General features: G+C 42.2%; 1 protein-coding gene across 1 annotated transcript in view; it reads left to right on the plus strand.

The window, feature by feature from the left end:
- Positions 1-301: 301 nt before the first annotated feature.
- Positions 302-15,799, plus strand: part of gmds (GDP-mannose 4,6-dehydratase) — a 647,649-nt gene continuing 632,151 nt past the window's right edge. The window contains exon 1 of the mRNA XM_043719391.2: positions 302-513. Within this exon, the coding sequence (XP_043575326.1) occupies positions 412-513 (102 nt within the window). The 5' untranslated portion in view covers positions 302-411. The remainder of the gene's footprint in view (positions 514-15,799) is intronic.

Below are 15,799 nucleotides of genomic sequence, written 5' to 3' on the forward strand. Positions count from 1 at the left end.
ACTGCTGTGCTCTTCCAGCACCACTAATCCAGAATTGCGACCACAAAGCCGTCTTGCGCTGCAATGGGTCGCATCGGTGAAACATGAATGAATGAAGGCGCTGGCACCTATGTGTACGTGCGCCTCCAGTGCGGCTGGGGTCGCTGTACCTGGAGGAGAGCGGCCGGCCTGCAGGCGTCAGGGGCGGCGCAGGCGCAGCTGGAGCGGGCCGGCCTGTTGCTAGGGGCGGTGCTGGCAGGTTTCAGACGGTTGCCAACCGAGCGCGAAGACGGGGTGGCTGCTTCCTTCACAACGCGGAAGTACGAGTTGCCACACACGCACATGAGAGAGAGAGAGAACGCGAGGTGAAACGAAACGAAACGAAACGTGTGCCAGTCAGCAGCAAGTCCCGGGAGTTCCAAGCTATCGGCGATGAATGAGCATCGGGCGGCGGCAGGTGACAGTCCGGCCCCATTAGATGGAGAGGCCGACGGCAAGAGGAAAGTGGCCATCATCACCGGCATCACCGGACAGGTACTCACTCACATGCCTAAGTGTGTCTGCCAAATCAAAACCAAACGCTGCGGATGCTTGCGACCTGATGTAAGCACAGAGAATGCTGGACCAACTCAGTGGGTCTGGCAGCATCCGTGGGCAGAGAAACAGTGAACGTTTCGAGTCTAGTTTGACTCTTCTGCAGAACTCACTGCTCATCAGTGTCTGCTGCTCACTGACTTGTAAAGTCCATCTCGATGTCAGATCCAACTTGCTGCATCTTTTAAGCAAGTTCCAGCAGTCGAGGTGGGATTCTCACTAAGGAATGGTGAGCTGCCTAATAAGGGATTATTGCTTGTCAATTACCTTATTAACTGCACATATCACTTTTTAAGATGCAGCTTCCTACCCTACAACTTGCCACGCTCAATCTGGATGTTGAGAATTCTCAACATGGGAATTACAGCAGGTACCTGGTGACTTCAGCTCACTGATGGTTGTGAGAAATCTCCATGTTGCTTATTACACCACAACATCTCGTTATGGTAATTTGGCACCAACAGCATACACTGCTCAGCCCACTTTGTGTCTTTCACTGTGTCTCACACGCATACACACACACCATGGGTGCTGGGGATAAAATAAGCACTACCGCACTTAGGTGGTAGTGTGGAAAAAATAGAGAAACAAAAAAAAATAAACAGGAGTGTCCCTCCAACTCTATTTTGATTTAGTCTCTACCCTCCCCTTCACTGTTTTGATCACACAGCACTGCCCTCTGATGTGAAGGGCAGTGTTTCTCACTGGCCACCCGGGTGTTTTCCTATCTTCCTCGTGGTGGAAAAGAAAATTAAAAAAAAATACACTGCTCAGCCCAGGACATTGCCATCCAATTTAGCTAATCCCTCAGGATTTTCATGACATCTCTCTGAACCATTTGCAGGATGTTTAAAAGACAGACCTGCATTACAGCGCATACCAGCAACTAGCATTGAAAGGCTTCTGCAAAGGACAGTTTCTGCACAGGGCCACACCAAGCACATGTGCTGCTTTGTGATGTCACACAGCCAGACATCTTGCCTTGCTGATCAGCAGTCCTCAGTCAAGGCAGTGTTGTATGGCAGAGTTCTCCATAGGTATCTCATCTGCACCATTTGCCAGCATGTTATGTGGCAACCACACTGCATGTGCAGCAAGTGAGCCACCATAGTCTTAAAAGACTTGTCATTCAGTCAGTGACAGGATCCTGGCACAGTAAGCAAGGGCAATATCTGATACAAGTCCAGGTGATTGGCTATGGGCATCTAATTGGGGTTTAATTATATAAAAAGTCAGTGCCTTTGCAGTTTGTAAGTTCATCACTTAGTCCTGTGGCATTATTGTGACCAGTCTAGGGCCAATGCAGATGGCGATATGTACAGTCAGGGTTCTGGGCACTGTTCATCAAAGCGGTGAGCCACATTTAGTCTGTCAGTTTTGTTCAGAAAGAAATCTAGGGGAAAGGAGAAAAGAGTGACAGAAGTGTGATACCCCAGGAAGGATACTCATTAGTTGACAATCTATTCCTGGGATTAGCATGCATGGTTGGGGTGGGGATGGATAATTGTGTAGGGATGAAACTGTTTGTAAGACGATTAGGGTAAAGCTCAGGTGGGAAGGATGAGGGAGTGATCGTCCATAGTCAGAGCACTCTGGCTTCAAATAGGGGATAGTGTATGACCACATCTGGCATGGTCACCAGTCATGGGCTGTGAAAGGTGGGCAAGTGTAACTCGTGTTGGGTGGGGATGTGGAAAGATGCAAATCCTACGGAGTTCATGGGAAGGCCTATCAAGGAGATGTTCGAGGTGTTTGGGGCCTCGCCAGCATGTGGAAGCATACGTTGGAAACTACCATTCAGTTTTTGCTGTTGCCTTCCATCATGCTGGAAATTATACCAATGCAGCGTGCAAGAATCTGCCAGTGATCACTCTTCGAATAGTGGAGTAAGTGTCTCGAACTTGAGACTGGTTGCAAGACCAACTAATGTGAAGCCCTTTACTGGGCAAGAACATTACATACAGAACCATGCACTATATTAGAGACTGCGGATCCCTAATCCCTGATGATTCTAATGAATTGACTCCTTGAGAACTGTAACCTTCCTTCCCACATAATGCTGACACTCATTTATACTAACAGTTTTGCACACAAATCCAGAGACAAAATAGTGATATTTGACCAAGAGGGACAATGTTTCCAGCAGAACCAATTATTTTATGTAAACATTGATTGTCTTGCTTCATCAGGCTGTCTACGTAAACATCAATCTATGGGCACAAAGTTTGGCATCATGCTGGCATAGTTGCATTTGGGGCTACAGAGAGACTCTACGAGAGTTCATGTGCAGTGTGATATCGCCCATGCCAGAAAAGTGCGCTCAATTGGTTTTCTTCTTTCTCTCCATTCCACTGCCTTTGAGTGTAGTGTCTGATTTTGCAGCTGGGATAAAAAGAGCCAGCTTGGCCGAGGAGCTCATTAGCTCTGGAGGTTTGGTTGGGCAATCCTATGGGTGTTCATGTCTGGCTGGCCCAGACATGCTGAGGATCTTACCAGAGCCAAGTGGACTCTTCTTGCTCATACCTTACCCATTCATCCAGAATATAAACGAGCTCTTCGGCCCACCATATCTCTGCTGACCAACAAACACCAAACAGTGCTAATCCCATTGACCTGCACTTGTCCATACCCATTCATACAGCATACAAACAGGCCCACTTGGCTTGATCTCCCAAATGTTGGAGGGGAGCAGGCAAAGTAGAGGTGGAATGCCTGGCTCCCTCTGAAATTTCCTGAAATGATAAATCTGTGAAATCTGTGCATGGTTCCTCCTTCAGCCTCTTGGCATTGGCCTGCCTCCTTGTGAGGAAGGGGCACCTGGCATATGTGCCAAATTCCACATCCCCCTGTCACAATACCTTTGGCCCTGAGAACAAATGGCTGGGGTGATGGAGTTCAGGAATGTTTGTGTCTCTAGCTGGACCTAAGACTCTATGGCACCTGCCAATCTGTCCATGGAGGCAGCCAGGTGATTGCATGCTTGAGGTAACTGAGGCACCATTGGTGTGGATGCACTCTTGCAGCCCCTGGCCTGAGTTCCGCATTCTTTCTGTTGCTTCTGTTCCTCCCAGAGTTTTCTCCTGCCTGGGGCTGAGCAGGTGCCTGCTCTGCAGCTGTACTCTGAGGGCTGATGAGCTGAGGCACTTGTTCCGCAGCCAGTTGCAGAGCTTCAGTGAGGTGCTCACCAGCCTGTGCTCCCAAACGTTCTATGGCTGACATTCCCACTGAGGTGTTGGTTTCTGAGCTGGTGGCAAGCTTCTTCTGTGACATTGGAACTCTTTTCCTGAGAGGTCAAAGAGATGGCATTAAGGAGTTGTGGACTGGGATCTGCAGCAACAAAGTGAAGAAGTGTTGCTGCCAATAGTTAGGTGTTATGTGCAATGATTAACCCCATTGCCTGTGTCAGTGTGAGAGTTTCAGTAGAATAAATAATAGTTCTTGGTTGGCAAATATGGATGTCTTGGCATCTTTGCAGGAGTAGTCTCACCTTCTCCAGCAAGGGACAGATTTCCCTTGTAGTAGTGGGTGAGGAGCCTGATGTTGGGCAACCTGCCACCTATCTATGCCTTTTATCCTTTTTGTTGGCTACCTTCTTCTGAAATGAGAGAAATGGAGGGATTGATTGAGATGAAAGTGGTTGGCATAGCCATTAGTACTGGTGTTGGCGGTGGAAAGGTGGTAAAATGTTTGCAGTGAGTGAGTAGGTAACACCGAGGCAATGCAGGATTAGCCATCTGGGACCTTGCACTGGGGGTGTGGAATAATATAGAGAGAGTAGTTGGGTATGGGCCTTGTTGGGAGGTGGGTGCAATCACATTTGAAGTTGCAGAGAGAATAATGAAAAGGATGCCTCTCCTTTGCTTCACCTTGTTGCCCAGAGCCTCCATATCCCTGTTGGAAAATTGCTGCATTGTTTTCCTCTTTTTTGACATCTTTTGTTCAGTCAGTCACTGAGCTAGTGCTTGTCCAAGTGCACAGCAGTCTTTTAAATGTGGCTGATCTTTAAAAAATATCTAGTGAGTTGAGAGTTCTTCCAGGACTGGTGAGTGATAAAGTGGGATTAGAATTGGGGAGGGGGGAGCGGCACTGGCACCATAAGGTTAGGTCGGTTAATTAATGACTGGGTTTGGTCAGATAACATGATTCAGCTCAGAGTGTAGTTTTATTGAGGATCTAAAAATCAATCGTAAAGTTGAGAATGTAATTATCTATAATAGGTAACAAAGGTAAACAGTAATATAACAAAGCATGATCAAGTAATACATCCAAGATATTTTCTTATTAACTTGTTCAGAGAGGCAGATGGGACTCAAATCCAGGCTAACCAGATGACTTTCTCCTGACAGTTGACAAGAGGTTCACATCATTATTAGATTCCAGATTCCTTTGTAATTGGATTCAAATTCTACCATTTGCCAGAGGTGAGCTTCAAACCTAACCCCTCAGAAGATTATCTGTCTCTAGATTAATAGCCTTGCTATAATGCCCTTAGGTCATTGCCTCCCCATTTTGAACCCAGACAAATACAAATAAGATTGATTAGTGAAAGGTGGAAGTTACTACATGAGACTGTACATGACTATAATGGAGACTTATCTTTAAAGATATTAGCAATTGGATTGAAGGTCATGGGTAAAGGCATACTCTGAAGTAATAGGAAGAGAAAAAGAAAGGGAATATGGTACAATATTGACACAGGACAGAGTTCCTGTTCTACACAGAGACTGATTCAAGGACTGTAAGTATTTGGATAGAGTTCAGGAAGGGCAAGGAACTATTGACAGGTGTTTGACTATTGATCCAAAAGATCAGATGGTGATACAGAAGTAAATTTGGAGGGAATGTTCAGAGAAATGTAAAACCAATTGAGCAGTAATAGTAGAGGCTTTCAATTACACTAATACAGACTGGCGAACGAACAGATTAAGGATAAAGAGGAGGAAGAATTGCTAAAATTTAAATGAGTGAACTTTCTTTTCCAATATGTCTCTAATTCAACAGAAATGAGCCAGTTAAAATCAAAGCAAAGTACTGCAGTGTCTGTAGAAAAGAAATTAAAAAAGAAAGCAAGGGAACAACGTGGTACATCTGGTAGCATGTGTGCAGAAAGAAATAGAATTAGCATTTCAAGTTAAAAATGACATTTCAGAACCCAAAAAGGGTGAGGCTGCTTTGAATCTAGTTCTGGAGAATGAAATGGGAAAATGGTGTGTATTTCTGTGGGTGAATACCTTGGTAATTATGATCACAAAATTAGATTTAAAGCATAGAAGGGGGTTATAGAAATTTTAAGGCAGATGATGTTACTGAGGTACTAAATGAGTAGTTTTGCATCATTTCACTGTAGAAGAAACCGTTGCAAAAATCATGATGAAAGAAGTGGTTGAGAGCTGGATGGGCTAAGAATTAATAATGAAGTATTAGAGAGCCTGGTACAGTGGGGAATATTGCTGGGCCATGAGATTACAGATTGTGATGTAATTCTTCTGCTGCTGATAGCTTTGAGTGCCTCTTGGTCCCTAGTTTGATTTGCTATATCTGATTCCTGATGAAGGTCTTGAGCCTGAAACATCAACTCTGTTGCTCCTGCTGTGCTTTTCCAGTGCCACCCTTTACAACTCTGACTCTCCAGCATGTGCAGTCTTTTTTCACATGTTGAAAGTCTTCCCCACTCAACACGATGGAGGTTATCCTTACATGACTGAAGACGCATTTGTGTTTTCATAATGACTGATTGTCATTTCTACTGACACCATTATAGATGGATATGTCAGTCATAGTTAGATTGGTGAGGGCGGGGTAAAAATGATTTTTCTCTGCTAGTTCCCACACTACCTGCGAGACAATCAGGAAACTGCTAAGCATAAATTATGTATATTCAAAGTAAAGTTGGCTGGGTTGCATATATTGTAATTGAAATGACAAGAAACTGAGAAATTTCTCTGATATTATCTCCATAAAATAGGTATGTTGTAAAGATATTGCACATATTTCCTTTAAAACAAAATGAGAATAGCCCTACCAATTGTGGATGTAAAAATCCAAACTAAAATATTGGCAACAGTTTTCACCCTGCTATCTCATTTTAATGTTCAATATGTATTTCAATGGCCAGCCTTTTATGCTGGCAGGCACGAGAATGGGAACATGGTCAGCATTTCCTGTATTGTCTTTACAAAGTCTTCATTCCTCTGACTCTTGTCTTATGTGCATCTGTCCCTTTCCCAAAATTCAACAGTACTAATGCTATCTTTTGTGCCTTCAGTCACTTATAGGCATGTTCTACACTGTCATTTTTAAACTTTCGTCCTTTCTTCTCTTCTTTTGAGAATATCCTTAAAATCTAGCTCTTTGTTCAAGTTTTTGACTAGCCCTTCTAATAGCTTGACATGCATGATTTCCTTTTGCTTCAGCAAATCACAAGGATGCATATTCTGTGTTAAAGCATGACATCGATTAATGTTCTGTTGCTTCTACTAATAGGATGCAATATCTGCTTGCAGCATGTAATGATGATTCTCAAATATTTCTGGTTAAAGGACCTTTTCTCCAATTGATTAGTGATCGGAATTTTCCCATCTAAATTATAATGCTAGTTGATAATCAAAATATATTTTACTTACAATTTCTTTTTAAAACTGCTTTTATGTAAATGTTCTCTGTTGAATTGACTTGTGGGAAAGAGAGGAAGTTGGAAGTTAAACCTGTACGTTGTCTATAAACAGGGTCTGCAAACACTAAATATGAACAGATGAGTCAAGCGTAGGAGTAGGTTGTTTTTGCTCCACTATTTGATAAAATCACGTTTGATTGGATTGTGGTCAAAAACCCACATTTCTGGCTACCCTCTATACCATTTTATTTATAATATATTTCTATTGAATAAATAGATTTTTTAATATTACAACAAGTACAAAACAATGTAATTCAAAACAGTACCAAAAAAACCCAAATAATAAAAAAAACCCCAACCCACCCTCATGTACAAATGTAGAAACATATATAGAAAAATATAGAATTTTTAAAAAACCCAAACTGGCTAGTTAACTAAATAAGTAAATAATCAACAACAAACAAATAAATATTAATAATTCAGCCCAGCCAGACAAAGCACTCATACATTCACAGTTCCTCCTCCCTGGATATTGGACTTGTGAAACACAATCGTTACGGCTATATAAAAGCCCTTGTTAGTGTGGCAGATAAATCTGTGTCAAGATATTCCAAAAAGGGCTGCCATGTCTTGTAAAAATTCTCAGTTTTGTGGTGTACCATATTTGTGAGAAAATCCAGGGGAATATGCTCCATAACAATCAGCGGCACGGTGGCACAGTGGTTACCACTGCTGCCTCACAGCGTCAGAGACCCGGGTTCAATTCCTGTCTCAGGCAACTATCTGTGTGGAGTTTGCACATTCTCCCCGTGTCTGCATGGGTTTCCTCCAGGTGCTCCAGTTTCCTCCCACAGTCCAAAAATGTGCAGGTTAAGTGAATTGGCCATGCTAAATTGCCCGTAGTGTTAGGCGAAGGGATAAATGTAGGGGAATGGGTATGGGTGGGTTTCTCTTCTGAGGGTCAGTGTGGACATTTTGGGCCGAAGGGCTTGTTTCCACACTGTAAGTCCTCTAATCTAATCTTATGCCAACCTGACCAGCCTGGGGGTTTTTCGGATATCCAACCTAGCAAGATATTCGTTCTTGCACAGAACGTGAGAATATTGAAATGTTTTTTCTTATGCGCGTCTGCAGGAAATACAGTGGGCAGGCCCAAAAGGAGAGACATAGGGTCTTTCTCCACCCTTACACCCAAAATCCTCTCCATTGTGCCTGCCACAGCTCTCCAATATGTTTGAAGCCTATCACAAGACCAAAGATAATGGGTAAGAGTGCCTGTGCAGACCTTGCACTTGGGACATGCTGAAGATACCCCGGTTTAAATTTTGACAAACGGTCTGGAGCCAAACGGACCCTGTGGAGAATCTTCAACTGTAAAGCATGGGTCCTATTGCAAACTGATATCGTCCTTGCATTCTCCCAAATAACTTCCCATGCCTCTGAAGACACTTCAACACACAGCTCTCTTTTCCACATCTTGCAGAGTCGATCAGACTCACCTGAGGTGGCACCCCCCCAATTGATGATATAAAGTACAGACAGAGAGTGTATTCTTAGCCCTTAGCACCCCCCTCTCTATGTTGGATTTGCAGGGATCAGTCAAATGTGTGTTCTTTCTTTGAATAAAATCCCTAACTTGGGAAAAAAACAAAAACGGCCTCTATTAGATAATTCGTATTTCCATACTGACTGATCAAAAGACATCTTTATGTCTCCCTCAAATAAATCACCCGTGCAAGACACACCACTAACTGCCCAACGTTTAAATCCTGAATCTATCATACACGGTTGAAAACCCAGCATACCCAACGATGTAAACAATGATGTTTTGCCAATATTGCCTTCCCTCTGCCGAATTGCCCTCCATTCTTTAACAGTATTGATGACTATTGGGTTATGGTAATATTCCCCAATTGTCCTCATCTTGTCCAAAAACAGCAGACTGGTGAGGGGGCACCTTGCTGTATACCCTTCTTAACAGTGATCTATCTACCTCTGTCTTTTTAAAAAAGCAATCAATGATCTCCCTCCTCATTTTGAGAAAGTTCTAAAAACTCTCAATCCTCTAAAAGAAACATTGTCTATATTTCTGTCTTAAATAGTAGACCCCTTATTTTTAAATTGTGTCCCTTATTTCTAGTTTTTCTGACATGTGAAAACATCCTGTGGGATTTACCTTGTCAAGTCCCCCCTCAGGATCCTGTATGTTTTAATAATATTGCCACTCATTCTTTTAAACTCCAGTGAGTACAGATCCAACCTGTCTATTCTTTCCTCTTTCGATAACCCCCTTATCCCAGTTAAACGAGGCTAGGTGTGACTGCATGAACTTTGAATTAATCTTTGGGGTAATGGTAGTCTGATTAGCCTTTGAACTCCAGCTGTTGCATTTGTGTTTATTTGTTTGGGAATAAAAAATTTCAATGTGAAGTAGGGTGGATCTGTAATTTTTACTTTGTATACTCTAAACATTACATAAAATTGCATTGAATAGTCAGCCTAAAAACAAATCATTTGAGCCAACTAGAATGTACTGGCTTCCTTTCAATCGATCTCATAACAGCCGATCACCCATCATCTTGGTTACTGCAGCTGATACACGTATGGAAATTGAAATTAGTTTCACACCTTGTGGACAAATTTGCCTTTTTTAAAAACCCTCCTGAAGCTACAGGTGTAATGTGGGATCATCTCTTTGAACTCTTCCTGAAAGATTTAGCTCTTATTATGTTTTACTTTTCATATTTGCAAAGCATTTCATTATATTTCTCTTTCCAGACTTTCCTATTTCCTATTGTTTTCAATTTCCTAAGTAGATGTGAAAGAATGTTGGCTATTTCTTTACCTTAAGCTACAACACTCTTGCCACTAATTGGTTTCAAATGTTGTTAGATTATAATCATCAGCTTATAATGTAGGCCATTGTTTAGTTGTCAGCTTTTGAACCTTGTCTCGAGTTTTTAAATCTGTCAGTTGGCTTTTGCTACTTTAAGGTTATCGCATATCTATGTGCCCTATGCGGCTTCGTGGTATGCACCTAACTGGCCACTATGGTAAGATGCTTGCATATTCTTATGTGTAAATGCTGCATTCTCGTCTCAGGATCATGGGTCCAAATTCAAATTTATTTGATTGTTTTTAATCAGAAGGAGAATGTTGGTAGCTGTACACTGCACTATAACCCGCGTTACCTTATCAACATTGTTTTTTAGGCAGAGAGAATGTCATAGAGGCTCGCATATAAAATACTGCTTATTAATCTTTAAATGCTAGTTTTCACTGATGGCTCAACTAGTTGAGTTAGGGCAATTAAAAAACTAGGTAGTTCCCAATTTAACTTAGAGTTAGCTGACATTCACTTGTATGCAATTTAGGGGCATATTGGCTTCTCAGGTTTGTGGGGATTGTGATACAGCCATTACATTAAAACTGTTAAGTAGATGTGACGACATTTCTTCTGTGTGTTGAAGGAGGGAGCATTAAAGACTATTGAATCTTTTAACAAGAGATTGCATAAATATTTGAAGCAGGTAATACAAAGCTAATACAGTAGGAGAAAGTAGAAAAGTTTGAATAGTTTTGAATTGCTGAAACAGAGCTGGCACAGAACAATGGGCGGAATTTAATATGGCATATGTGTTCACCCCTGTGTTGCTTCCGAGGAGGTGGCCTAATTGGATTTAACTGGTTGGCATTGGGCCTGTCCTGGGAGACAGGACATCCGGGACAGGGGAAAAAAATCTCTTATGCGTGAAATCTGTTCAAAGATTTTAATCTGTTAAAAATGCAAACAAACTTCTTTCAATAACCACATCAAAGATGGTCAGTTCTTTAATAGCCTTTTAAGCGGTCAATCCAATTTGTACTTCAGCATCCCTCACCTTACACCTCAGGTGCTGAAATCAGTGCTTTTAGAGCTTTTGAAAATCATGGAGCTTTCATGGTGAGCTCAATATTAAAACCCTTTGGGAAATGTCAAAAACGAACTTTATTAAAACTGCTGAAATAGATGGCAATTTATTTGGATCTTACAGCTGATGGTTTGTCAATGAAATCAATAAAGTGTATTTTTAAAACTCTACATCACATTTTCAGCCTGTTATTTTGTATTTAAGGGGCTGGGGAATTCAGTAAATTAAGATCACCCTGTTTAAAGACCTTATCTGTCTTGCAATTGTGTTTACACCTACTTTATAAATGCTCGACAGAAAACAAAAAATGCTGCAAGTCACAGTGAGTCAGGCAGCATCCATGGAGAGTGAGAGCAAGCTAATGTTTCGAGTCTAGATGTCTCTTCATCAGAGCTAATGTGCCTCTTCCACGCTTCATGCCAGCTCCGATGAAGAATCATCTAGACTCAACGTTAGCTTGCTCTCTCTCCATGGATGCTGCCTGACCCACTGGCCATAGTCCATCACAATCTCTGTTGCTTCAGTCTAAGTGGGTGTCTGACTCTTGAACAGGCTCCTTACTGTACTTTGCAAGGTCTTCTTTGGCCAGTTCCCTCTTTTTCTAACTGCCACTCTGCCTAGGTATATTTTCAGATGCAAAAATGCATGTCTGTCCTGTCTCAGTAATCTCTGTTATGATATTCTGTGGGTGGCTTTGATGAGTCCTGTGCACTTCTTCATTGCTGATGTGGTATCTCCAAGCTGTGCCCAGTACCTTTTACAGACAATATTGGTAGTATACAACCAAACTATCTGACACCTTTTGCAGTTAACTTCCAGGTCTTGATGACAGAATGCAGTTGGTACAACAATAGAAATGCAGAGTTCCACATTCGTGGCCGTCATAGATGGGTTATAGAGTCTAGAGTCATAGAGATGTACAGCATGGAAACAGACCCTTCGGTCCAACTTGTCTATGCCAACCGATATTCCAACCCAATCTAGTCCCACCTGCCAGCACCCGGCCCATATCCCTCCAAACCCTTCCTATTCATTTACCCACCCAAATGCCTCTTAAATATTGCAATTGTACCAGCCTCCACCACTTTCTCTGGCAGCTCATTCCATACACGTACCACCCTCTGTGTGAAAACATTGCCCCGTAGATCTCTTTTATATCTTTCCCCTCTCACCCTAAACCTATGCCCTCTAGTTCTGGACTCTCCGACCCCAGGGAAAAGTCTTTGCCCATTTACCCTATCCATGCCCCTCATAATTTTGTAAACCTCCTATAAGGTCACCTCTCAGCCTCCTCCGCTCCAGGGAAAACAGCCCCGGCCTGTTCAGCCTCTCCCTATAGCTCAAATCGTCCAACCCTGGCAACATCCTTGTAAATCTTTTCTGAACCCTTTCAAGTTTCACAACATCTTTCCAATAGGAAGTAGACCAGAATTGCACGAAATATTCCAACAGTGGCTTAACCAGTGTAAAGGAGGATATTGCCAGGCCACGTAATTAGATGTATTTTAGTCAACCTGCTCAGAGATGTTATTACACACTTTGAAGATGATGGGACTTGGACGTGGGCTTCCTGGCTCAGATATAGGGACACTGCCACTGTGACGTGAGCCTTTCAGGCCACGTGGTTACAAATTGTGATTAATTACAATTCAGCTGCTGCTGATGGCCCACACTTGTGGATACTGAGTTTTGAGTTGTTAGATCTGTTCCTGGTATGCCCCCTTTAATATGGTGATGGTACCAGACAACATATTGGAGGTTATCTTCAACAGAATAGCTGTGTGCTTATCGCTTCAATTGATACTGTCTATAGTGATTATAATGTAGTCAGGCAGATGGGTCCATAGAATACAAGTTCCCTGATTGGGGTTGTTAATCGGAGCTAATCAAGGAGTCCTGGCTGATAGCTATAAACAGCATTGACCCTGCCCTCCACTTCACTGTTTGATCATGCAGCATTGCCATTTGATGTGAAGGGCACTGCTTGACAGTGGCCACTTGGGTGTTTCCTTTCTTCCTGGTAGTGGAAATTGAATAAAGATTTGTACACCTGGTGTTTTTCACTGTGTCTCACATCTGCACAAAGAGAAAAAAAACTAAAAGGGGGAGTCAGAGGTTTTACTCACTCTGAGAGCAGGCTGAGGGAGCTGGATTAGTGTCAAGGACTGTCCACGTCGGGTGATGTGGTGACAGGATACTGAACTCGGTGGAGTTGTTTCCCTTCCTCCTTGTTAATACCTCGGTCAGAGTTACAGCGATGTAGTTACACTGATACATTCGATCAAATGTAAGGGGAAGTGGGGGGAACTTGGGTGTAAGGCACTAGCCAGCTCTGTCAGGTGCAGGGCGTGTGTTCTGTCTGTGTTTCAAGGTGTAGAAACTGTGCTGACTCTGGCAGGGAGACGAGGGTGAAGGGCGAAAGGGGACCTGAGTGTCACAGCTGAGTAGGAGTCCCCAATTTTAAAAAATCAGCAATGACAGAGATTCTTTTCACTCTGAGCTGGCTCTGAGGAAGCTGGATCAGTGTCAAGGACTTTCCATGTGTAAATAAAGGGTGACCTAGTGATGGAATACTGGCCTCAGCATTGTTACGCTGTCATGGACTGAAGCATCAGGGACAGGTAGACAGGTTTCCCCTGCTTGTTGGTTCCCTTACCACTGGCACACAGCAGTCTGTTATATCCAAAAGCAACTTTTTCAACATGGTCAGTGGTTGTGCTGCCGAGCCATTCTTGTTAGTGGACATCGAAGTCAACTATTCAGAATATATTTGGTGTCTTTGTCCCTCTCATTATTTCCTTCAAGTGGTATTCTGTATGGAAAAGTACTGATTCAACTGCCTCTGGATATATCATAGCTGAGATAGTGATGTTAGTCTCTGAAACATTGTCTGTAAGGTAAGATACAATTTTGAGAGTTTGACTAGGCAAGAACCGTTGCCTGTCTTATCTGTGACACAGCTCTCTCAGTTTTGACATAAGCCTCCAGATGTTAGAAAGGAGGGCTTTTGTAGGGTTGACAGGGGCTGACTTTGCAGCTGTTTGTTTTTAGTGCTTAGGTCGATACTAGATCCAATTCCATTTTCTTTTTTAAGGTTTTGTAATGGTTTGATGCAGCTGAGTGACTTTCTAGGGTATACAAGGGCTTGTATACCCTTGAGTTTCGAAGATTGAGAGGGGATCTGATTGAGACGTATAAGATTATGAAAGGATTGGACACTCTGGCAGTAGGAAACATATTTCCACTGATGGGTGAGTGCCGAACCAGACGACACAGCTTAAAAATACGGGGTAGACCATTTAGGACAGAGCTCAGGAGAAACTTCTTCACCCAGAGAGTGGTGGCTGTGTGGAATGCTCTTCCACAGGGGGCAGTGGAGGCCCACCCTCTGGATTCATTTAAGAAGGAGTTGGATAGAGCTCTCAAAGATAGTGGAATCAAGGGTTATGGAGATAAGGCAGGAACAGGATACTGATTAGGAATGATCAGCCATGATTATATTGAATGGCGGTGCAGGCTCGAAGGGAAGAATGGCCTACTCCTGCACCTATTGTCTATTGTCTATTGTATTATTTCATAGGGCAGCTAAGAGTCAACCACATTGCCATGGGTATGGAGTCACGTGGATGCCAGACCAGGTAAGTACAACAGGATATTGGTGAATTAGGTTACTTTTATACATCAAATCACCATGAATATCATTAGGATAGCTTTTAAAGCCAGGTTTTATTAAATTCACAATTTTCCATCTGCTATGGGATTTGGACTTGCCAGAACATTAACCTGAGCTTTTGTGTTACTGTCCAGTGACATTTCCGTTGTGCCACTACATCCCACCGCCCTTCCCCCACTAAGAGAATGCTTTACTTTGTGCTGTTCTTTCACCCTGAGTACAACTTGAAGCAAATTTTTTTTTTCAAACTGGCATTATTTTTAGTTCAGTGAAGAAGGGAGATCTATTTAGCATTTCTGGTCCTGCAATTTTCAGGCACTGCTCTAGCATCACCTGTGCCATCTCAGTCTTCTGTGGCATTTGTGCAACTTGGAAAACAAGTTATTTTCCTAGCACTGGTTTACAAAATATATATTACTGCATTTACTACAGACAGTTAACTCAGGTTTCTAAACCTTATTCAGACGTTTTCTGGATAAATACCTGAATACCATTGTTCTAGCAGACTGAAATATGTGGAGTTATTTGTCCTTGAAACTGATCTTTTTAGTTTACTGTATCTAGTTTAGTGTAACAATTTTGGTCTGATTTGAGCCGAGACCAGTTTCAAAGTTCTCCACTTCCAGCTCCTACAAATCCAAGTAGAGAGAGTACTGGACAATATTGAAGTGCAGATAGATATGAGTAGTGAAATAATGTTTGCTGTATAAAGGCAATTATGAGTAATTAACATGAGATGATTAGAGAAATATGTAAAACTGTTCATCTGTACTCTTTGGTGATTAGCAATATACAAATTTAGGGACATTTTATTTAATATGTAATTTGGGACAAAACCACATGTGATCAAAATTCTATTGATGGGTATATTTCCCAAGGCACAAACTGTAATGGTTAAGGTCGACATCTTTGACAATATTTTAGGATGAATTTCGATATCTACCACATAATTTATCTCATTATCATTGATAGTATTTCACTTTATAGTTTTGCATCACACATTTATGACATTAATATTAAACTATTTAT

The sequence above is a fragment of the Chiloscyllium plagiosum genome, unplaced genomic scaffold, assembly GCF_037043375.1.
Source record: "Chiloscyllium plagiosum isolate Xiang-an unplaced genomic scaffold, Cpla_swu_hap1 HiC_scaffold_34, whole genome shotgun sequence".
Taxonomy (NCBI): Eukaryota; Metazoa; Chordata; class Chondrichthyes; order Orectolobiformes; family Hemiscylliidae; genus Chiloscyllium; species Chiloscyllium plagiosum.